The 25000-nt window shown below is 49.3% G+C and overlaps 2 protein-coding genes and 1 pseudogene across 4 annotated transcripts in view; all 3 read right to left on the bottom strand.

Annotated features, from left to right (window-relative positions):
- Positions 1 to 5874: 5874 nt before the first annotated feature.
- On the bottom strand, positions 5875 to 10922 carry LOC114690500 (CMRF-35-like molecule 4). 3 transcript variants are annotated; one of them, XM_037200804.1, is made up of 4 exons: positions 10560 to 10922; positions 9275 to 9640; positions 7366 to 7492; positions 5875 to 6110 (listed from the first exon to the last, which is right to left on the bottom strand). In XM_037200804.1, the coding sequence occupies exons 1-4, from the start codon at positions 10618 to 10620 to the stop codon at positions 5963 to 5965; spliced, it is 702 nt and encodes a 233-aa protein (XP_037056699.1). In that variant the 5' UTR covers positions 10621 to 10922; the 3' UTR covers positions 5875 to 5962. The 3 variants fall into 3 exon arrangements, with proteins under 3 accessions (XP_037056699.1, XP_037056700.1, XP_037056701.1); XM_037200805.1 differs by having other exon boundaries at positions 7366 to 7486; XM_037200806.1 differs by having other exon boundaries at positions 7366 to 7480.
- Positions 10923 to 15377: 4455 nt separating this feature from the next.
- On the bottom strand, positions 15378 to 20308 carry LOC114690489 (annotated as a pseudogene).
- A 1912-nt stretch (positions 20309 to 22220) lies between these two features.
- The window catches only part of LOC119086987 (CMRF35-like molecule 6), a 13489-nt gene continuing 10709 nt past the window's right edge, over positions 22221 to 25000 (bottom strand). The window contains exons 5-6 of the mRNA XM_037201195.1: positions 23821 to 23935; positions 22221 to 22540 (exon numbers count right to left, since the gene is read on the bottom strand). Coding sequence (XP_037057090.1) covers positions 22393 to 22540; positions 23821 to 23935 — 263 coding nt within the window. The 3' untranslated portion in view covers positions 22221 to 22392. The remainder of the gene's footprint in view (positions 22541 to 23820; positions 23936 to 25000) is intronic.

Here is a 25000-nt window from a genome sequence, read left to right as displayed (position 1 = left end):
TCAAGTGTGTGTATCCAGGTGCACATGTGTGTGCATGAATGTGCAGCCCAGATGATAACCTTGGATGTCATTCCTCAAGAATCATCACCTTGTTGTGTTTATTGTGAGACAGGTCCCACATTGCAGCTCTGGCTAGAATGGACTTTGCTGTGTATTCCAGGCTGGTCTTAAACTCAGATACTGGCCTGCCTTTGCCTCCCAGTGCTGGATTATAGGCATGAGTCACCACACCTGATCCATCTATCTTCTTATCTGACAGGATCTCACATTGGCATAGAGCTTGCCAAGGAGTCTAGGCTGGCTGCCCAGTGAGTCTCAGGGATCCTCCTGTCTCCACCTCCACAGCTCAGATAATTCAAGTGTTTGCCACCATGCCCAACATGTGGGTGCTGAGGCTCGAACTCAGATCCGTTACCAGCAAAGCCATCTCTTCAGGCTCTGGGTCTATTTGTGTAGTAACTTCTTGACAGGAAACTAACTCCATCTCAGCAGGTCTGGGTCTGGGTGTCATTGCTGTGTCCCAATCTGTAGATGAGCAACTGTTGTTCACAAGACACTCCCCCAGGTCAGTGTGGGATTGGAAGATGCAGGAGATGCCCAAGGAGGGAGATCCAAACCCTTCTACCTCCACCCTCTCAGCATTACCCCCACCCACAGTCCAGAGCCCTCAGGGTCTTCACCGGGGTTGTAGGCTGGGACCAGGAGTTGTGTCCTCTGTGGTCACGCTGGGCTGAGTGTGCACTGGTGAGGATGTGGGGGACCCCAGGGTATTTGCTCTATTCTCGGGGCTGTTGCCTGTGACTGGAGCAAAGGATGGAAACACAGACTGTCCCAGTGACCTCCACTCCATGTCCTCCCCACTGAAACCTCTGCAGGTCTGCTGCACAAGGGGCCCTAGGGACATGGTGGACCACTGTGTGACAGCCTACAAGCCCCAATATCCACACTGTGTCCTGATCAGGGCTTCCTTCCCCAGGTCTTTCCATGGTGCACTGGGGCTGGTTGGCACTTTCAAACTTGAGGCCAGTCTTCTTGTAGAGGAGAGTTTAAGTGTCAGAGACAAGACACTTGGTGCCAGGTCCCTTCCTGCCTCAGTGACACCTTTTGCCTACTTGTCTTCCATCCTTCTGGGGACAGACACAGAGTGGTGGGACTCTGTCTGCCTGGCCCAGTCATTCCCATACTGTCACCCAGACAGGCAACTGGACAGTCTTCTCTGAGGAATAGAGAGATGGAAAGTTCTAGAAAGACAGATGCTTGGAGGACCCTGTGGAGAGTGGCCTCTACTGAGGGGAACTAAAGACACCAGTGGGATTTGGTTCCACACTCCTCACTATGAACCCACAGAGGATGTTGGAGAGAAGCTTTTATGAGGGGGCAACAAAATTGAGAACCAGAACAGGAAGCTGGGTGTGGGGATGGGAGCCTGTAATCCCAGTGCCAGTGAGGCAGTTAGGAAGATCAGTCATTCAAGATGAATCTCAACTACACACTACAGTTTTTGGCTACACAAAAACTGGGCTACACAAGACCCTCTCTCAGAATAGAAAAATACCCGGAACAACAGAGCAGTTCATCGCCTTCAGCCCCCGCCACCACCCAGCCCTTAAAGTGATACACTAATTCGGGTTCTGTAAACAAGGGAGGCTCCATTAGGGGAGAATGACTGCAGACATGGAGAACATTGGGACCAGAGGAGCTGAGAGACTGTCTTCATCCAGCTTCACCCTCTGCCTGCGAAGGGGAACTTTTTGGGCATTCTCTGAGTTTCTTCCTGCAGTAAATGGTTCCTGGAAAAGGAGGATGTAGGGTAACTTGGAGGTGTTGAATGGATTCCTCAGGGATCAAGTACCCCAAAATACAATCTACCCTTCTTCTTGTGTCCCTAGTTCCACTCAGAAGCCCCAGAACCACTGTGATGAGGCTGGCACCTCGGGACCTCCAGTGAAGGGAAGTGTCCACTTGGGCCCAGGCCAGAGCAGCATTTGAGAGAGGGAAGCAGATAGGCTGGGTTCTGTTCCCACATGGAGTTGGGGACAGGACCAAGTGAGACCTGGGAGAGAGGACTTGTCTGCTATCAGGGCAGGAATTCACAAAGAGCTAGTGGTTCAGGGCTTGTCTCTAGGTCTGAGACTGTCAGGTGGGACACACAGAGAGTCTCCTACAGGGGCTGATGAGATAGCTCGGTGGATAAAGTCTCTGCTTGCCAAGCCTGAAGACCTGAGTTTGAGCCCCAGGACCACACTGTGGAGGGAGAACTAAGTGCCAGTTCTCTGATTGACACACACCAGGGCTAGTCCAAGTAACTAACTAGATAGATAGATAGATAGATAGATAGATAGATAGATAGATAGATAGATAGAGATGGATGGATGGATGGATAGATAGATAGATAGATAGATAGATAGATAGATAGATAGATAGATAGATAAATGTGATAGAAAGTGAGTTTCTAAAGAAGTCAGGTTTCACATTGGGACTGTGTGTACATGCACACACATGTGTTGGTGTACATACATTATCACACTTACCACACATACTCTCACAATGGCACATGTGGACTCACACTCCCTGTGGCCTGAGTCACTGATTCACCAAGCTCACCATGCTATTGTATCTGGCTTCCTTCTTTCATGAGGGAATGACTGACCTGGACTCAGGATGCCCTGACATGAAGAGGGCTTATCTGGGACCACGGACACCACAACTTTGAAGAAGTCATCCATCCCCAAGGAGGGATGGATCTCCCTCAAGGAGTCATCAAAAAGCAGTATATCCACTCCACATATGCAGGTGCCTGCATCCTCCAGGGTGAGGTTCTCCAAGGTCACTGTGAAGATGAGGGTGGCTGGATGGTCCCTGATGGACACTCGGCCATTCCCAGCTTCTTTTGATGCTCTGGTCCTGACAATCTCTTTACATGTTGGTAGCAGCGACACTCTGCACCAGTATTTCTTATTCTTGTGTTCCTACTTGTACTGACACCGCACACTCAGGGACTCTCTCACTGTGCTTGTCACCTTGCTGGGGCCATGCAGAGGGACACAGCCTGGAAAACACAAGCCCCAATTCTGCACCCTCACAGCTGGATGGGGGTCAGGACTCCCTTGGTCAGCTCTTAGAGAACTTTTGGTCTGGAGGAAGCATTGAGAATGGAGACAGGCCTTGTTAGACCCAGGAGTCAGGACTGAGGTGAGCACCTGTGTTGTCCTGAAGAAGGGGCGGGCAGGGGGCTTGTCCCTGGAGAAAGGAAGGGCCCAGGAGGAAACAACACGTGTGTGTGTGTGTGTGTGTGTGTGTGTGTGTGTGTGTGTGTGTGTGAGAGAGAGAGAGAGAGAGAGAGAGAGAGAGAGAGAGAGAGAGAGAGAGAACAAAGAGAGGGAATGAGGGAGTCTTTACCTATGTACATATCATGTGTATGTCTCTGTGGGTGTGACATGTTTTTATGCAGGAGTCAGTGCTTCTCTGTATGTTTGGTATGCGCACACACATGCTTGCAAATACATGTGTCTACACAATATAGACTGTGTGGTATGACAATGTCTGTCACAGTTAACCCTCTCAGCAGGTCCTGACTGTCTCAGGTGTGGTAGTCATGACTGTACTGTGCACTGATTCCTGACAGCACCTGTGAGGTAACACTGGCCACTCCTGCCCACCCCTACTCCTTTTCTTCACTCTGGGCCCATCTTCCTCTGCTGGCTGCTCTCTCCCACCTCCCATCCCCCATCCTGCCCTCTCACTTGCTCCAGTAGTTCCCCTTTCAGAGCTGTAACCCCCCCCCCACACACCCATCCCCGTGCTCACCTGGGACCTGCAAGAGGAGCAGAGCTGAAGGCAGCCACACTCCCATCACTCTTGGGGTCAATTCTTCAGCTCTGATGTCTCCTGCCCACACCAAGCCCAAGAGGAGAGGGGCAGTGTCCTTCTAGAAAGTCCAGTGTTCACATGTCAAGTTCTCCTTTCTGTCCTTTCCTTCCTGCTCCCCTGGGAGGCTCCAGATGAACTGGTACAGGAAATGCGCTGAAGATGCTCCAGGACTCAGGGGCACAGGTTCCCATCATCCCAGTGAGGGACACATCCCTGGCCATGGACTGAGGATGTCACCTGTCCCCCAGCCTTCAGCTAAGGGCTTCACAACCTTCCCACCTATGGCCAGCCCTAGAGAGCATTTCCTTTTTTGTTCATGCTGTCCATCCTCTGTGATAAGCCACTTCCTGAGCTGACTTGAGATCTGTCCATCTTATCTTGCTCCATCTCCGTGAGGAGAAGAACCACCTCCTTCACTCTTGTGAATCCACACCATATGTGCCTTGTTGCTCCAGTGAAACCCTGTTGAGTTCATTGTGAGTGGGAGGTTCATGGGACAATTCTGATGGATGCTTGGCCAGTCTCCTCTTTGTATCTTGGGTCTTGTTATCCCCCCAGGTGGTGAACATGGATGGCAAACCCATTGTCATGTCCTGTATTCCTCTTCTCATTATTCCCCATGGGGACTTGTGCAGTGCTGGGACCGAGCAGAATGAAGGTATTGGGGGCCTTCTGGAGAGCCTGCTCCAAGTCCACCTCCAGGGTAATGCAAGAGAATCCACTAAGTTGGCAAGGGTTAGACTGTTTCTTTCTGAGTGTATTTAGAAATAAGTTTTAATCATCTCTTGCTAGTGAAATAAGGAAACACACATGCTTTCTGATGTTAACTTTCTCTTTTACTTAACCTTAATAACCAATTAATGGCCTCTGACTCTTCCTGTCTCCACACAGCTACACATCTCCACACTGCTGCATACAGCTGCAAATCTTTACAGACATACATCTTTTCACATGGCTACACAATTTCTTAGACATACATTTCTCTTCTCCATCTCTTTTCTAGGCAGCTTCATCTTCCATGTCTGCACACAGCCACAGCTAAGCATCATCTAAACAGCCCTCTCTCCACACAGCACCTTACACAGCTCCTAGACACAGCTCCTCCACACAGCTTTCTCTCTCTCTCTCTCCCTCTCTCTCTCTCTCTCTCTCTCTCTCTCTCTCTCTCTCTCTCTCTCTCTCTCTCTCTCACACACACACACACACACACACACACACACACTTCCGCATGATTTCCTCGCTCTTTACTCACTCACTCACCCTTTCACCCATTTATTTCCTTACACGTCTGTCATGCTTCTTCATCTCTCACTCAGCACACACACACACACACACACACACACACACACACACACACACACACACACACACATTCTGCAGCAGCTCTCACATAGCTCTACACAGCCGTCTCTCTTCACACCGATACTGCTGCTCCCTCTCGGCCAAACTCTGGACAATTATAAGTCACATTTTCAACGTGCTACCCATTCTCAACACACAAGATAAGCCACTTAGTTTTTCCTAGGCTGGTAATGGCACACTGACCCACACACGTAGCTCTAAGTTGGTGAGGAATCCAAGACATGAAACAACCGGCTGAACCTTGAGCTGTCAGGGTACCGTATGCACCAGCAGCAGAGAGGGAACTACTGCAAGGATGAGTCTTGATGGAAACAGCCTGGCCTTGATTCAGCAATGAACAACATCTGGGAATTAGTCTGTGTACATTCTGTAGGGGCAGCTTAGTCTGCTTTGGACTAGTTCTAAGGTCTTTGCAAGATATGTAAAAGGTTGTTTTTGAGACTGAGAATACCTTTATTTTCCTATGTCAGTAAAGAAGAATATTCTGGTAATATTTATGTTCATCAGAATTATACAGCTTAAACAGAAATCCACAGCTAAGTAAAGATATTGTATTAAATGTATGTATATGTATTTATTGGGCACATTCTTTTATGTGTTTGACACATCACAAAGCGTATTCTAAAAAAAAATCTCAGAGTATTCTCAGGAACATAGTTTTATTTGATGTCCTCTGCTACCAGAAGAGCTGTGTCCAGGGACATGAACAGAGCTTTGATGTCAACAGACCTCACTGATTCTCATAATCAGGACAATGCTGCTTCTTCCCAGAGCACCTCTGAGGCCTGTTCACCCAGAGGACAGCACTGAGCATGATCAGGAGCAGGGGCACCTCCAGAAAGACCAGGAGCTTGAAGTAGATGCTGCTCACCAGGGACCTGTGGGGACAAAGGTCACAATAAGCTCCCTTCCCTGAAGGTGGTGATGATGCCCTGCACTGTGTTGGTCTCTTTACCCAGGTGTGTGTCAAGGTGCTCTTTTCAGGGACAAGAACAACGAACCCTGCCTGATTGAGCTGTGTGACTGAGCCCAAAAAGTAGCCTGGAACTGTGGGTCTGGCTCAGTCTCTCCGGGGACCTCCACTCCTCAGGCCTCTATCCAGGCAGGTGCTGCCTCCTCCACCCAAACCCCAACTCTCTTCTAAATTGAGCTCCCCTATTTCCTCCTGGTGGCTCTTATTTGTTATTTTGCTATTTACTTATGTTTTCTTTGGGGGGGGGGTTTAGGGGGACAGGGTTTCTCTATTATGTAGCCCAGGCTGTCCTGGAACTCACTATGTTGACCAGGATGACCTGGAACTCACAGAGATCCACATTTCTCTACCTTCCAAGTACTGAGGTTAAATGCTTGTGCCACTACAGACCAGTGGCTGTATTTATTTTCATTAATTAATTATGAATTAAATAAAAATAATTAATTTGCTGGTGTTTTGTGTCTGTGTATGTGTGTATGTGTGTGTGAATGTGTGTTTATGTAGGTGCACATGTATGTGCATGAACGTGGAGACCAGAGGAATCCCTTGGGTGTCATTCCTCAAGAATCATCACCTTGTTATGTTGGTGTTGGGACCGGTCTCACTATGCAGCTCTGGCTAGAATGAAATTTGTTATGAAGTCCAGGCTGATTTTCAGCTCATAGACTGGCCTGCCTTTGCCTCCCAAGTGCTGGATTAAAGGCATGAGTCACCACACCTGATCCATCTATCTTGTTAATTGACAGGATCTCACATTGGCCTAGAGCTTGCCAAGTAGGCTAGGCTGGCTGGCTAGTGAGTCTCAGGGATCACCCCGTCTCTACCTCCACAGCTCAGGTATTTCAAGTATATGACACCCTGCCTGACATGTGGGTGCTGAGGCTCGAATTCAGATCCTGTACCAGTAAAGCCATCTCTTCAGGCTCTGTGTGTGTTTATGAAGTAGGCAGGAAACTAACTCCATCTCAGCAGGTCTGGGTCTGGGTGTCATTGCTGTGTCCCAATCTGTAGATGAGCAACTGTTGTTCACAAGACACTCCCCCTGGTCAGTGTGGGATTGGAAGATGCAGGAGATGCCCAAGGAGGGAGATCCAAACCCTTCTACCTCCACCCTCTCAGCATTACCCCTACCCACAGTCCAGAGCCCTCAGGGTCCTCACCGGGGTTGTAGGCTGGGACCAGGAGTTGTGTCCTCTGTGGTCATGCTGGGCTGAGTGTGCACTGGTGAGGATGTGGGGGACCCCAGGGTATTTGCTCTGTTCTCGGGGCTGGAGCCTGTGACTGGAGCTAAGGATGGAAACACAGACTGTCCCAGTGACCTCCACTCCATGTCCTCCCCACTGAAACCTCTGCAGGTCTGCTGCACACGGGTCCCTAGGGACACGGGGGACCGCTGTGTGACAGCCTACAAGCCCCATGGCCCCACCAAGTCCTGGTCAGGGCTTCCCTCCCCAGCCCTTCCCATGGTGCAATGGGGCTGATTGGAACTTTCAAACTTGAGGCCAGTCTTCCTGCAGAGGAGAGTTTAAGTGTCAGTGACAAGACACTTGGTGCCAGGTCCCTTCTGGCCTCAGTGACACCTTTTGCCTCCTTGTCTTCCATCTTTCTGGGGACAGACACAGAGTGGTGGGACTCTGTCTGCCTGGCCCAGTCATTCCATACTGTCACCTAGACAGGCCACTGGGAAGTCTTTCCTGAGGAATGGCCAGATGGAAAGTTCTAGAAAGACAGATGCTTGAAGGACCCTGTGGAGATTGGCCTCTGCTGAGGGGAACTAGAGACACCAGCAGGATTTGGTTCCACACTCCTCACTATGAACCCATAGAGGATGTTGGTGGGAGGGAAGCTTTTATGAGGGAAAAACAAAATTGAGAACCAGAACAGATGTTAGGTGTGGTGATGGGAGCCTGTAATCCCAGTGCTGGAGAGGCAGAGTCAGGAAGATCAGTCATTCAAGATGAACCCCTACTACACAGTGAGTTTGTGGCCAGCCTGGGCTACACAAGACCCTCTCTCAGAAAAGAAAAATGCTGGGAACAACAGAGCAGTTCATCGCCTTCAGTCCCCGCCACCACCCGGCCCTTAAAGTGATGCACTAATTCGGTTCTATAAACAAGGGAGGCTCCATTAGGGGAGAATGACTGCAAACATGGAGAACATTGGGACCAGAGGAGCTGAGAGACTGTCTTCATCCAGCTCCACCCTCTGCCTGGGAAGGCCACTTTTGGGGGATTCTCTGAGTTTCTTCCTGCAGAAAATGGTCCCTGAAAAAGGAGGATATAGGGGAACTTGGACGGATTGAATGGATTCCTCAGGAATCAAGAAGCCCGATATATAATCTACACTTCCTGTGTCTCTGGTTCCTCTCAGAAGCCCCAGAACCACTGTGACGAGGCTGGCACCTTGGGACCTCCATGGAAGGGAAGTGTCCACTCAGTTTCAGGACAGGGCATCCTCTGAAGGAGGGGAGTAGATAGGCTGGGTTCTGTTCCCACATGAGATGGGGACAGGAACAAATGAGACCTGGGAGGGAGGACTTGTCTCCTATCAGGACAGGAAGTCACAAAGAGCCACTGATCCATGGCTTGTCTCTGGGCCTCAGACTGTCACATGGGACACACAGAGAATCTCAAACATTGGTTGATGAGACAGCTCGGTGGGGAAAGACCTTGCTTGTGAAGCCTGATGACCTCAGTTACAGCCCCAGGACCCCACTGTGGAGGGAGAACTAAGTGCGAGTTCTCTGACTGACACACACCAGGGCTAGTCTAACTAACTAACTAGCTAACTAACTAACTAAATATATAAATGTATGTATGTAATAAAAAGAGAGTTTGTAAGAACTCAGGTTCCCCATTGTGCCTGTGTGTACACGCACACACAGATATTGGTTTACATACACTATCACACATACCACACATGCTCTCAGAATGGTACAAGTGGACTCACACACCCTGTGTTCTGAGTCACTGATTCACCAAGCTCACCATACTATTGTATCTGGATTCCTTCCTTTGTGAGGGAATGACGGACCTGGACTCAGGGTGCCCAGACATGAAGGGAGCTTACCTGGGACCACGGACACCACAACTTTGAAGGAGTCATTGATCCCCAAGGTGGGATCGATTTCCCAGAAGGAGCCTTTGATAAACGGTATGTCCACCGCACACTTGTAGGTGCCTGCATCCTCCAGGGTGAGGTTCTCCAAGGTCACTGTGAAGGTGAGGTTGGCTGGATGGTCCCTGATGGACACTCCGCCTTTCCCAGCTTCTTTTGAGGCTCTGGTCCTGACAATCTCTTTACATGATGGTAGCAGCGACACTCTGCACCAGTATTTCTCATTATTCTTGTATTTCTCCTCGTACTGACACTGCACACTCAGGGATGCCCCCACAGTGCCTGTCACCTTGCTGGGGCCACGCAGAGGGACACAGCCTGGAAAACACAAGCCCCAATTCTGCACACTCAAAGCTGGGTGGGGTTCAGACCTCCCTTAGTTATCTATTAAAGAGCTGTCTGGTCTCAAGAAAGCATCAAGGGCTGGAGAGATGGCTCAGAGGTTAAGAACACTGGCTGTTCTTCCTGAGGTCCTGAGTTCAATTCCCAGCACCCACATGGTAGCTCACAACCATCTGTAATGAGATCTGGTGCCCTCTTCTAACATGCAGGGATATATGCAAACAGAATACTGTATACAAAATAAATGAATAAATCTGAAAGGAAGGAAGGAAGGAAGGAAGGATCGAGAAAGGGGACAGGCTTTGTTAGATCCAGGAGTCAGGACTGAGGTGAGCACCTGTGTTGTCCTGAAGAGGGGAGGTGGCTTGTCCCTGGAGAAAGGAAGGGCCCAGGAGGAAACAACATATGTGTGTTTGTGTGTGTGTGAGTGCGAGTGCATGTGCGTGTGTAAAAGAGAGGGAGAAACAGACAGAGACAAAGAGCTGGTGGGAGAAGTCTTTACATATGTATATATGTGTGTGTATGTCTCTGTGGGTGTAACATGTATCTGTGCAGAAATCAGTGCTTATACACATTGGTATGGAAATATATGTGTATACCCAATAGAGATTGTGTGGTGTTATGACAATGTCTGTCTCAGCTAACCCTCTCAGCAGGTCCTGACTGTCTCGGGTGTGGTAGTCATGACTGTACTGTGCACTGATTCCTGACAGCACCTGTGAGGTGACACTGGCCACTCCTGCCCACCCCTCACTCCTTGTCCTCACTCTGGGCCCATCTTCCTCTGCTGGCTGCTCTCTCCCACCTCCCATCCCCCTGTCCTGCCCTTTCACTTACTCCAGGAGTTCCCCTTTCAGAGCTGTAACCCCCACCCCACCCCCATCCCTGTGCTCACCTGGGACCTGCAAGAGGAGCAGAGCTGAAGGCAGCCACACTCCCATCACTCCTGGGGTCATTTCTTCAGCTCTGATGTCTCCTGCCCACACCAAGCCCAGGAGGAGAGGGGCAGTGTCCTTCTAGAAAGTCCAGAGTTCACATGCCAAGTTCTCCTTTCTGTCCTCTGCTTCCTGGTCCCCAGGGAGGCTCCACAGGAATTGGTACAGGAAGTGCTCTGAAGATGATCCAGGCCTTGGGGCACTGGTTCCTGTCAATCCAGTTAGGGGCACAGCCACAGCCACTGCCACGGATTGAGAATGCCACTTGTCCCTTAGCCTTCAGCTAAGTGCTTTACAACCTTCCCACTCCTGGCAGAGCCCTGGATATTATTTCCTTTTTTGTTATGGCTGCTCCACCCTCTGTGACATGCCACTTCCTGAGTGGACGTGAGGGCTGTCAATCTTCTCCTTCTCCTTCCCTGTGAGCACAAAGGAACCATCTCCTTCCAAAATTCAGCTTAGCCTTCCATAGCTTGCTCTTAGTCCATGGGGTCTCTGGCACTATTTCTGGCTTCACACAGCTGGTTCAGCAAACACTGTGATCCTGATACCTTAATCAGAGTTTATGTTGATACTGAGTCCCCACAAAGGGTACAGACTTGTAGGTCACAGCTCTCTCTCCTCTTTCATCTTGTTCTGTTTGTTTGTTTGTTTGTTTTTGGCAGATCTCTAGCTCAATCTGGCTCTATACAACTAAGGATGACATTGAATTGATCCTCCTGCTTCTACTTCCAGAATCTAGGTTATTATAGGTGTGATCTACCACATGCCATTTATGCTGTGTTCGGGATTGAACCCAGGGCTTCATGCATGCTAGACAAGCACTCTACCAACTGAGATATGTGTCAGACCTTGTTTATTTGAGACAGTATCTCACATTGGAACCCAGGATGTGCTGGAATGCACTATTTCAAGCTGAACTTGAACTCACAGAAACCCTCCATTCCTTGAGTGCAGAAAGTATGGTCATCAGCCACTCTACCTGACCACTCTGTCTTCGTATGTCATGGCCCCGTATCTAGACATGGGCCTGTTGTCATTATTGTGGGTAGGTGTTGGGTGTTGGGAGGGGGAATGAAGAAAAACCTCAGGTCTCTCCTTTCTGACAACTCAGTTCCTAATGCTGGAGGTCCATTTCCCTCTCATGTTGGCGAGGAAGGCAAGAGAATGCTTCCTGGAGCCAAGTGATGCACCTAACCATAGAGGCATCTGCACCTCTCTGATATATGTTGGTATCTAGAGGCTGTGTTAACATTTAGGGGGACATTGGTACTTGCTCTTCATTGGCCTGGGGCTCTCCTCTGGGCAATCATACTTATTCCATTCGTTTCCAATCCCTATTAACAGACAATGCAGAAATTTTCTTTCTCCAGTTCTTGCCCTCTCACATATACATCTTCAGGGTGTCTGTCTGAATTTTGCCTGTGTCCTTTGTTTCTTTATGCTCAACTCAATATCAGCTCAACAAGAACAAATAATCTGCTTTGTGTATTCACTTGGGGACTCCACTGCCATAATCTATGCTTGGTATCTGTCCTAGTCACTACTCTACTGCTGTGAAGAGACACCATGACCACAACTCATATTAGAGAAAGCTTGTCATTGGAGGCTTGCTTACAGTTTCAGAGGATTAGTTCATTATTATCATGGCGGGAAGCATGGTGTGGTGGCAGGCATGGGAGACAAGGTTGTGGAGCCATAACTGAGAGCTACATCCTCATTTTGAGAGAGGAGAGAGAGAAAGTGAGTGAGTGAGTGAGTGAGAGAGAGAGAGAGAGAGAGAGAGAGAGAGAGAGAGAGAGAGAGAGAGAGAGAACAAAGAGAGGGAATGAGGGAGTCTTTACCTATGTACATATCATGTGTATGTCTCTGTGGGTGTGACATGTTTCTATGCAGGAGTCAGTGCTTGTGTGTATGTTTAGTATGCGCACACACATGCTTGCAAATACATGTGTCTACACAATAGAGATTGTGTGGTGTTATGGCAATGTCTGTCTCAGCTAACCCTCTCAGCAGGTTCTGACTGTCTCAGGTGTGGTAGTCATGACTGTACTGTGCACTGATTCCTGACAGCACCTGTGAGGTGATGCTGGCCACTCCTGCCCCCCACCCCCATCACTCCTTGTCTTCAATCTGGGCCCATCTTCCTCTGCTGGCTGCTCTCTCCCACCTCCCATCCCCCATCCTGCCCTCTCACTTGCTCCAGGAGTTCCCCTTTCAGAGCTGTAACCCCCACCCCACCCCCATCCCCGTGCTCACCTGGGACCTGCAAGAGGAGCAGAGCTGAAGGCAGCCACACTCCCATGCTATGGGATGTTCTGTATGTCCTGTGGGAGCCCTTCTTGGTTTCTTTGTGGCGTTACCCAGCAGGTCTGCATAGAAGATGATTAGGACCATGGGCCTGAGTGCAGGTGTCTGAGATGGTCTGCACTTGGCTGTACTGTGGGATGGTCTGTATGTCAAGTTGCTCTGATTGGTCAATAAATAAAACCTGATTGGTCATGGCTAGGCAGGATGTATAGGCGGGACTAACAGAGAGGAGAAATAAAAGGACAGGAAGGCAGGAGACACAGCAGCTGCCGCCATGACCAGCAGCATGTGAAGACGCCAGTAAGCCACCAGCCACGTGGCAAGGTATAGACTTATGGAAATGGATTAATTTAAGCTATAGGAAGAGTTAGCAAGAAGCCTGCCACGGCCATACAGTTTGTAAGCAATATAAGTCTCTATGTTTACTTGGTTGGGTCTGAGCGGCTGTGGGGCTGGCGGGTGAGAGAGATTTGTCCTGACTGTGGGCAAGGCAGGAAAACTCTAGCTAAACTCCCATCACTCCTGGGGTCATTTCTTCAGCTCTGTTGTCCTCTGCCCACACCAAGCCCAAGAGGAGGAGGGGCAGTGTTCTTCTAGAAAGCCCAGTGTTCACATGCCAAGTTCTCCTTTCTGTCCGTGGCTTCCTGCTCCCCTGGGAGGCTCCAGATGAACTGGTACAGGCAGTGCTCTGAAGAAGGTCCAGGACTCAGGGGCCCAGGTTCCCATCACTCCCAATGAGGGGATACATCCCTGGCCATGGATTGAGGATGTCACCAGTCCCCCAGCCTTCAGCTAAGGGCTTCACAACCTTCCCACCTATGGCCAGCCTTTGAGAGCATTTCCTTTTTTGTTCATGCTGTCCATCTTCTGTAACAAGCCACTTCCTGAGCTGACTGGAGATCTGTCCATCTTATCTTGCCCCATCTCCGTGAGGAGAGGAACCTCCTCCTTCCCTCTTGTGAATCCCACACCATATGTGCCTGTGTTGCTCACAGTGAAACCCTCTTGAGTTCATTGTGAGTGAGAGGAGCATGGGACAACCGTGATGGATGCTTGGCCAGTCTCCTCTTTGTATCTTGGGTCTTGTTAACCCCCCAGGTGGTGAACATGGATGGTAAACACATTGTCACGTCTTGTATTTCTCTTCTCATTTATTCCCCATGGGGACTTGTGCAGTGCTGGGACTGAGCAGAATGAAGGTATTGGGGGCCTTCTGGAGAGCCTGCTCCAAGGCCACCTCCAGGGTAATGCAAGAGAATCCACTAAGGCGGCATGGGTTAGACTGTTTCTATCTGAGTGTATTTAGAAATAAGTTTTAATCATCTCTTACTGGTGAAATAAAGAAACACACATGCTTTCTGATGTTAACTTTCTCTTTTACTTAATCTTAATAACCAATTAATGGGCTCTGACTCTTCCTGTCTCCACACAGCTACACATCTCCACACTGCTGCATACAGCTGCAAATCTTTACAGACACACATCTTTTCACATGGCTACACAATTTCTTTGACATACATTTCTCTTCTCCATCTCTTTTCTAGGCAGCTTCATCTTCCTGTCTGCACACAGCCACAGCTAAGCATCATTTACACAGCCCTCTCTCCACACAGCACCGTACACAGCTCCTAGACACAGCTCTCTCTCTCTCTCTCTCTCTCTCTCTCTCTCTCTCTCTGTCTCTCTCTGTCTCTCTCTCTCTCTCTGTCTCTCTCTGTCTCTCTGTCTCTCTCTGTCTCTCTGTCTCTGTTTCTCTCTCTCTCTCTCTCTCTCTCTCTCTCTCACACACACACACACACACACACACACACACACACACACACACACACACACACATTCTGCAGCAGCTCTCACATAGCTCTACACAGCCGTCTCTCTTCACACCGACGCTGCTGCTCCCTCTCGGCCAAACTGGACAATTATTAGTCACATTTTCAGTGTGCTACCCATTCTCAACACACAAGATAAGCCACTTAGTTTCTCCTAGGCTGGTAATGGCACATTGACCCACGCATGTAGCTCTAAGTTGGTGAGGGGCCAACACATGAAACAAACGGCTGAACCTTGAGCTGTCAGGGTACCGTATGCCCCAGCAGCAGAGAGGGAACTACTGCAAGGACTGAGTCTTGATGGAAACAGCCTGGCCTTGATTCAGCAATGAACAACATCTGGGAATTAGTCTGTGTACATTCTGTAGGGGCAGCTTAGTCTGCTTTGGACTAGGTCTAAGGTCTTCGCATAATATGTAAAAGGTTGTATTTGAGACTGAGAATACTGTTACTTTCCTATGTCAGTAAAGAAGAATATTCTGGTAATATTTATGTTCATCAGAATTAAACTGCTTAAACAGAAATCCACAGCTAAGTAATGATGTTCTATTAAAATATGTATGTATATGTATTTATTGGGCACATTCCTTTATGTGTTTGACACATCACAAAGAGTCTTCTAAAAAAAAAATCTTAGAGTATTCTCAGGAACACAGTTTTATTTGTTGTCCTCTGCTACCAGAAGAGCTGTGTCCAGGGACATGAACAGAGCTTTGATGTCAGCAGACCTCACTGATTCTCATAATCGGGACAATGCTGCTTCTTCCCAGAGCACCTCTGAGGCCTGTTCACCCAGAGGACAGCACTGAGCATGCCCAGGAGCAAGGGCACCTCCAGAAAGACCAGGAGCTTGAAGTAGATGCTGCTCACCAGGGACCTGTGGGGACAAAGGTCACAATAAGCTCCCTTCCCTGAAGGTGGTGATGATGCCCTGCACTGTGTTGGTCTCTTTACCCAGGTGTGTGTCAAGGTGCTCTTTTCAGGGACAAGAACAACGAACCCTGCCTGATTGAGCTGTGTGACTGAGCCCAAGAAGTAGCCTGGAACTGTGGGTCTGGCTCAGTCTCTCCGGGGACCTCCACTCCTCAGGCCTCTATCCAGGCAGGTGCTGCCTCCTCCACCCAGACCCCAACTCTCTTCTAAATTGAGCTCCCCTATTTCCTCCTGGTGGCTCTTATTTGTTATTTTGCTATTTACTTATGATTTTTGGGGGTGAGGGGCACAGGGTTTCTCTATTATGTAGCCCAGGCTGTCCTGGAACTCACTATGTTGACCAGGATGACCTGGAACTCACAGAGATCCACATTTCTCTACCTTCCAAGTACTGAGGTTAAATGCTTGTGCCACTACAGACCAGTGGCTGTATTTATTTTCAATAATTAATTATGAATTAAATAAAATTAATTAATTTGCTGGTGTTTTGTGTCTGTGTATGTGTGTATGTGTGTGTGACTGTGTGTGTATGTAGGTGCACATGTATGTGCATGAACGTAGAGACCAGAGGAATCCCTTGGGTGTCATTCCTCAAGAATCATCACCCTGTTATGTTGATGTTGGGACAGGTCTCTCTGTGGCTCTGGCTAGAATGAAATTTGTTATGAAGTCCAGGCTGATATTCAGCTCATAGACTGACCTGCCTTTGCCTCCCAAGTGCTGGATTAAAGGTATGAGTCACCACACCTGATCCATCTATCTTGTTAATTGACAAGATCTCACATTGGCCTAGAGCTTGTCAAGTAGGCTAGGCTGGCTGCCCAGTGAGTCTCAGGGATCACCCTGTCTCTACCTCCACAGCTCAGGTATTTCAAGTATATGCCAACGCGCCCGACATGCGGGTGCTGAGGCTCAAAATTATGATCTTGTACCAGTAAAGCCATCTCTTCAGGCTCTGTGTATGTTTATGAAGTAAGCAGGAAACTAATTCCATCTCAGCAGGTCTGTGTCTGGGTGTCATTGCTGTGTCCCAATCTGTAGATGAGCAACTGTTGTTCACAAGACACTCCCCCAGGTCAGTGTGGGACTGGAAGATGCAGGAGATGCCCAAGGAGGGAGATCCAAACCCTTCTACCTCCACCCTCTCAGCATTACCCCCACCCACAATCCAGAGCCCTCAGGGTCCTCACCGGGGTTGTAGGCTGGGACCAGGAGTTGTGTCCTCTGTGGTCACGCTGGGCTGAGTGTGCACTGGTGAGGATGTGGGGGACCCCAGGGTATTTGCTCTGTTCTTGGGGCTAGAGCCTGTGACAGGAGCTAAGGATGGAAACACAGATTGTCCCAGTGACCTCCACTCCATGTCCTCCCCACTGAAACCTCTGCAGGTCTGCTGCAATGGGTCCCTTGGGACACGGAGGACCACTGTGTGACAGCCTACAAGCCCCATGGCCCCACCAAGTCCTGGTCACGACTTCCCTCCCCAGGCCTTCCCATGGTGCACTGGGGCTGGTTGGCACTTTCAAACTTGAGGCCAGTCTTCCTGTAGAGGAGAGTTTAAGTGTCAGTGACAAGACACTTGGTGCCAGGTCCCTTCTGGCCTCAGTGACACATTTTGCCTCCTTGTCTTCCATCCTTCTGGGGACAGACACAGAGTGGTGGAACTCTGTCTGCCTGGCCCAGTCATTCCCACACTGTCACCCAGACAGGCCACTAGACAGTCTTCTCTGAGGAATGGCCAGGTGGGAAGTTCTAGAAAGACAGATACTTGAAGGACCCTGTGGTGAGTGGCCTCTGCTGAGGGGAACTAGAGACACCAGCAGGATTTGGTTCCACACTCCTCACTATGAACCCACAGAGGATGTTGGAAGGAATCTTATATGAGGGGGAAACAAGACTGAGAACAAAAACAGGAAGCTGGGTGTTGGGATGGAGCTTGTAATCCCAGTGCTGGAGAGGCAGAGTCAGGAAGTTAAGTCATTCAAGATGAATCCCAACTACACACTACAGTTTGTGGCCAGCCTGGGCTACACAAGACCCTCTCTCAGAAAAGATAAATACTGGGAACAACAGAGCAGTTCATCTCCTTCAGTCCCCACCCCACCCGGCCCTTAAAGAGATGCACTAATTCAGGTTCTGTAAACAAGGGAGGATCCTTTAGGGGAGAATGAGTGCAGACATGGAGAACATTGGGACCAGAGGAGCTGAGAGACTGTCTTCATCCAGCTTCACTCTCTGCCTGGGAAGGGGCACTTTTGGGGGATTCTCTGAGTTTCTTCCTGCAGTAAATGGTTCCTGGGAAAGGAGGATGCAGGGAAACTTGGAGGTGTTAAATGGAATCCTCAGGGATCACGAATTCCAATATATAATCTACCCTTCTTGTGTCTCTGGTTCCTCTCAGAAGCCCCAGAACCACTTTGATGAGGCTGGCACCTTGGGACCTCCATGGAAGGGAAGTGTCCACTCAGTCCCAGGCCAGAATAGGCTTTGAGAGAGGGGAGCAGATACTCTGGGTTCTGTTCCCACATGAGATGGGGACAGGACCAAGTGAGACCTGGGATAGAGGACTTGTCTGCTATCAGGACAGGAAGTCACAAAGAGCCAGTGGTTCAGGGCTTGTCGCTGGCATGAGACTGTCACATGGGACACACAGGTCAGCTGATGAGATAGCTCAGTGAATAAAGTCTCTGCTTGTCAAACCTGAAGACCTGAGTTTGAGCCCCAGGACCACACTGTGGAGGGAGAACTAAGTGCCAGTTCTCAGAATGAAACACACCATGGGCTAGTTCAACTAAGTAACTAACTAACTAACTCACTACCTACCTACCTACCTACCTAAATAAATAAATAAATAAATGTAATAAAAAGAGAGATTCTAAGAACTAAGTTTCCCTATTGTGCCTGTGTGTACCGGTACACACATGTATTGGTGTACATACACTATCACACTTACCACACATACTCTCACAATGGCACATGTGGACTCATACTCCCTGTGTCCTGAGTCACTGATTCACCAAGCTCTCCATGCTATTGTATCTGGCTTCCTTCCTTCATGAGGGACTGACTGACCTGGACTCAGGATGCCCTGACATGAAGGGAGCTTACCTAGGACCACGGACACCACAACTTTGAAGAAGTCATCGATCCCCAAGGTGGGATCGATTTCCCATAAGGAGCCATTTATAAATGGTATTTCCACTGCACACTTGTAGGTGCCTGCATCCTCCAGGGTGAGGTTCTCCAAGGTCACTGTGAAGGTGAGGGTGGCTGGATGGTCCCTGATGGACACTTGGCCATTCCAAGCTTCTTTTGAGGCTCGGTCCTGACAATCACTTTACATTGTGGTAGCAATGACACTCTGCACCAGTATTTGTCATTAGCCTTGTATTTCTCCTCGTACTGACACTGCACACTCAGGGACGCCCCCACAGTGCCCGTCACCTTGCTGGGGCCAAGCAGAGGGACACAGCCTGGAAAACACAAGCCCCAATTCTGCACCCTCACAGCTGGATGGGGGTCAGACCTCCCTTGGTCAGGTCTTAGGGAGCTGTCTGCTCTGGAGAAAGCATTGAGAAAGAAGACAGGCTGTGTCAGAGCCAGGAGTCAGGACTGAGGTGAACACCTGTGTTGTCCTGAAGAGGGGGCGGAGAGGGGGCTTGTCCCTGGAGAAAGGACGGGCCCAGGAGGAAACAACACGTGTGTGTGTGTGTGTGTGTGTGTGTGTGTGTGTGTGTGTGTGAGAGAGAGAGAGAGAGAGAGAGAGAGAGAGAGAGAGAGAGAGAGAGAGAGAGAAATTTTACCTATGTACATATGGAAGTGTATGTCTCTGTGAGAATCAGTGATTGTGTATGTTTGGTATGCACACACATATACATGCAAATACATGTGTGTACACAATAAGATTGTGTGCTTTTATGACAATGTCTGTCTCAGCTAACCCTCTCAGCAGGTCCTGACTGTCTCAGGTGTGGTAGTCATGACTGTACTGTGCACTGATTCCTGACAGCACCTGTGAGGTGACACTGGCCACTCCTGCCCACCCCCACTCCTTGTCTTCACTCTGGGCCCATCTTCCTCTGCTGGCTGCTTTCTCCCACCTCCCATCCCCCTGTCCTGCCCTTTCACTTACTCCAGGAGTTCCCCTTTCAGAGCTGTAACCCCACCCCACCCCCATCCCTGTGCTCACCTGGGACCTGCAAGAGGAGCAGGGCTGAAGGCAGCCACACTCCCATCACTCCTGGGGTCATTTCTTCAGCTCTGATGTCTCCTGCCCACACCAAGCCCAGAGGAGGAGGGGCAGTGTCCTTCTAGAAAGTCCAGTGTTCACATGCCGAGTTCTCCTTTCTGTCCTCTGCTTCCTGCTCCCCTGAGAGGCTCCAGATGAACTGGTACAGGAAGTGCTCTGAAGATGGTCCAGGACTCAGGGGCACAGGTTCCTGTCAATCCAGTTAGGGGCACATCCACAGCCATGGATTGAGGATGTCACCTGTCCCCCAGCCCTCAGCTAAGGGCTTCACAACCTTCCCACCTATGGCCAGCCCTGGAGAGCATTTCCTTTTTTGTTCATGCTGTCCATCCTCTGTAACAAGCCACTTCCTGAGCTGACTTGAGATCTGTCCATCTTTGCTTCATCTCTGTTAGGAGAGGAACCACCTCCTTCACTCTTGTGAATCCCACATCATATGTGCCTTGTTGCTCACAGTGAAACCCTCTTGAGTTCATTGTGAGTGGGAGGTTCATGGGACAATTCTGATGAATGCTTGGCCAGTCTCCTCTTTGCATCTTGGGTCTTGTTAACCCCCCAGGTGGTGAACATGGATGGTAAACACATTGTCACGTCTTGTATTCCTCTTCTCATTTATTCCCCATGGGGACTTGTGCGGTGCTGGGACCGAGCAGAATGAAGGTATTGGGGGCCTTCTGGAGAGCCTGCTCCAAGGCCACCTCCAGGGTAATGCAAGAGAATCCACTAAGGCGGCATGGGTTAGACTGTTTCTATCTGAGTGTATTTAGAAATAAGTTTTAATCATCTCTTACTGGTGAAATAAGGAAACACACATGCTTTCTGATGTTAACTTTCTCTTTTACTTAATCTTAATAACCAATTAATGGCCTCTGACTCCTTCTGTCTCTGCACAGCTACATATTTCCACACTGCTGCATAGAGCTGCATATCTTTACAGACATACATCTTTTCACATGGCTACACAATTTCTTTGACATACATTTCTCTTCTCCTTCTCTTTTCTAGGCAGCTTCATCTTCCTTGTTTCCACACAGCCACAGCTAAGCATCATCTAAACAGCCCTCTCTCCACACAGCACCTTACACAGCTCCTAGGCACAGCTCCTCCACACAGCTCTCTCTCTGCTGTGGGACGGTCTGTATGTCAAATTGCTCTGATTGGTCAATAAATAAAACACTGGTTGGCCAGTGGCCAGGCAGGAAGTAGGTGGGACAAGGAGAGAGGAGAATTCTGGGAAGCGGAAGGTTGAGGCAGAGAGACACTGCCTGCTGCCGCCATGACCAGCAGTATGTGAAGACACCGGTAAGCCACCAGCCACGTGGCAAGGTATAGATTTATGGAAATGGATTAATTTAAGCTATAAGAACAGTTAGCAAGAAGCCTGCCATGGCCATACAGTTTGTATGCAATATAAGTCTCTGTGTTTACTTGGTTGGGTCTGAGTGGCTGTGGAACTGGCGGGTGACAAAGATTTGCTCTGACTGTGGGCAAGGCAGGAAAACTCTAGCTACATCTCTCTCTCTCTCTCTCTCTCTCTCTCTCTCTCTGTGTGTGTCTCTGTCTCTGTCTCTGTCTCTCTCTGTCTCTCTCTCTCTCTCTCTCTCTCTCTCTCACACACACACACACACACACACCTAAATGATTTCCTCGCTCTTTACTCTTTGAACCATTCACTTCCTCACACTTCTATCATGCTTCTTCTCCATCTCTCAACACACACACACACACACACACACACACACACACACACACACATTCTGCAGCAGCTCTCACATAGCTCTACACAGCTTTCTCTCTTCACACCGATGCTGCTGCTCCCTCTCGGCCAAACTCTGGACAATTATAAGTCACATTTTCAGCGTGCTACCCATTCTCAACACACAAGATAAGCCACTTAGTTTCTCCTAGGCTGGTAATGGCACATTGACCCATGCACGTAGCTCTCAGTGGGTGAGGGTCCCAGACATGAAACATCGGCTGAACCTTGAGCTGTCAGGGTACCGTATGCCCCAGCAGCAGAGAGGGAACTACTGCAAGGACTGAGTCTTGATGGAAACAGCCTGGCCTTGATTCAGCAATGAACAACATCTGGGAATTAGTCTGTGTACATTCTGAAGGGGCAGCTTAGTCTGTTTTGGACTAGTTCTACGGTCTTTGCAAGATATGTAAAAGGTTGTTTTTGAGACTGAGAATACCTTTATTTTCCTATGTCAGTAAAGAAGAATATTCTGGTAATATTTCTGTTCATCAAAATTATACAGCTTAAATAGAAATCCAGAGCAAAGTAAAGATATTCTATTAAATGTATGTATATGTATTTATTGGGCACATTCTTCTATGTGTTTGACACAGCACAAAGAGTCTTCTAAAAAAAAAATCTCAGAGTATTCTCAGGAACACAGTTTTATTTGTTGTCCTCTGCCACCAGAAGTGCTGTGTCCAGGGACATGAACAGAGCTTTGATGTCAACAGACCTCACTGATTCTCATAATCGGGGCAATGCTGCTTCTTCGCAGAGCACCTCTGAGGCCTGTTCACCCAGAGGACTGCACTGAGCATGCTCAGGAGCAGGGGCACCTCCAGAAAGACCAGGAGCTGGAAGAAGATGCTGCTTTGTAGGGACCTGTGGGGACAAAGGTCACAATAAGCTCATTCCCTGAAGGTGGGGATGATGCCCTGTACTGTGTGCCTGTCTCTGTACCCAGGTGTGTGTCCAAGGTGTTCTTTTCAGGGACAAGGACAAAGAACCCTGCCTGACTGAGCTGTGTGACTGAGCCCAAAAAGTAGCCTGGAACTGTGAATCTGGTCAGTCTCTCCATGGACCTCCACTCCTAAGGCCTCTATTAAGGCAGGTGGTGCCTCCTCCACCCAGACCCCAACTCTCTTCTAAATTGAGTTCCCCTATTTCCTCCTGGTGGCTCTTATTTGTTATTTTGTTATTTTGCTATTTACTCATGTTTTTTTTTTTTGGGGGGGGGGTGAGGCGGACAGGGTTTCTCTGTTATGTAGCCCAGGCTGTCCTGGAACTCACTATGTTGACCAGGATGGCCTTGAACTCACAGAGATCCACATTTCTCTACCTTCCAAGTACTGAGGTTAAATGCTTGTGCCACTACAGACCAGTACAGGCTGTGTTTATTTTCATTAATTAATTATGATTAAATAAAATTAATTAATTTGCTGGTGTGTGTATGTGTGTGTGTGTGTGTGTGTGTGTGTGTGTGTGTGTGTGTGTGTGTAGGTGCACATGTGTGTGCATGAACGTGGAGACCAGAGGATAACCTTGAGTGTCAATCCTTAAGAATCATCACCCTGTTATGTTGGTGTTGGGACCCGTCTCACTAAGCAGCTCTGGCTAGAATGAAATTTGTTACGAAGTCCAGGCTGATTTTCACCTCATAGAGTGGCCTGCCTTTGCCTCCCAAGTGCTGGATTAAAGGTATGAGTCACCACACCTGATCCATCTATCTTGTTAATTGACAGGATCTCACATTGGCTTGGAACTTGTCAAGTAGGCTAGGCTGGCTGCCCAGTGAGTCTCAGGGATCCTCCTGTCTCCATCTCCACAGCTCAGGTAATTCAAGTGTATGCCACCATACCCAACATGTGGGTGCTGAGGTTCGAACTCAGATCCTTTACCAGCAGAGCGGTCTCCCCAGACCCTGGGTGTGTTTGTGTTGTAACCTCTTGACAGGAAACTAACTCCATCTCAGCAGGTCTGGGTCTGGGTGTCATTGCTGTGCCCCAATCTGTAGATGAGCAACTGTTGTTCACAAGACACTCCCCAGGTCAGTGTGGGACTGGAAGATGCAGGAGATGCCCAAGGAGGGAGATCCAAACCCTTCTACGTCCACCCTCTCAGCATCACCCCCACCCACAGTCCAGAGCCCTCAGGGTCCTCACCGGGGTTGTAGGCTGGGACCAGGAGTTGTGTCCTCTGTGGTCACGCTGGGCTGAGTGTGCACTGGTGAGGATGTGGGGGACCCCAGGGTATGTGCTCTGTTCTCGGGGCTAGAGCCTGTGACAGGAACAAAGGATGGAAACACAGACTGTCCAGTGACCTCCACTCCATGTCCTCCCCACTGAAACCTCTGCAGCTCTGCTGCACAAGGGTCCCTAGGGACAGAGAGGACCGCTGTGTGACAGCCTACAAGCCCCATGGCCCCACCAAGTCCTGGTCAGGACTTCCCTCCCCAGGCCTTCCCATGGTGCATTGGGGCTGTTTGGCACTTTCAAACTTGAGGCCAGTCTTCCTGCAGAGGAGAGTTTAAGTGTCAGTGACAAGACACTTGTCTCCAGGTCCCTTCCTGCCTCAGTGACACCTTTTGCCTCCTTGTCTTCCATCCTTCTGGGGACAGACACAGAGTGGTGGGACTCTGTCTGCCTGGCCCAGTCATTCCCACACTGTCACCCAGACAGGCAACTGGACAGTCTTCTCTGAGGAATAGAGAGATGGAAAGTTCTAGAAAGACAGATGCTTGAAGGACCCTGTGGAGAGTTGCCTCTGCTGAGGGGAACTAGAGACACCAGTGGGATTTAGTTCCACACTCCTCACTATGAACCCACAGAGGATGTTGGAGGGAAGCTTTTATGAGGGGGAAACAAAACTGAGAACCAGAACAGGAAGCTGGGTGTGGGGATGGGAGCCTGTAATCCCAGTGCTGGAGAGGCAGAGTCAGGAAGATCAGTCATTCAATTGAATCCCTACTACTCAGTGAGTTTGTGGTCAACGTGGGCTACACAAGACCCTCTCTCAGAATAGAAAAATACTGGAACAACAGAGCAGTTCATCACCTTCAGCCCCCGCCCCACCCGGCCCTTAAAGAGATGCACTAATTCGGGTTCTGTAAACAATGGAGACTCCACTAGGGGAGAATGAGTGCAGACATGGAGAACATTGGGACCAGAGGAGCTGAGAGACTGTCTTCCTTCCAGCTTCACCCTCTGCCTGTGAAGGGGCACTTTTGGGGGATTCTCGGAGTTTCTTCCTGCAGTAAATGGTTCCTGAGAAAGGGGAATGTAGAGGAACTTGGACAGGTTGAATGGATTTCTCAGGAATCAAGAAGCCCGATATATAATCTAC

The sequence above is a fragment of the Peromyscus leucopus genome, chromosome 8b (assembly GCF_004664715.2).
Source record: "Peromyscus leucopus breed LL Stock chromosome 8b, UCI_PerLeu_2.1, whole genome shotgun sequence".
NCBI lineage: Eukaryota > Metazoa > Chordata > Mammalia > Rodentia > Cricetidae > Peromyscus > Peromyscus leucopus.
The sequence above is the reverse complement of the archived record's forward strand: the minus strand, read 5'-3'. Positions and strand labels throughout refer to the sequence as shown.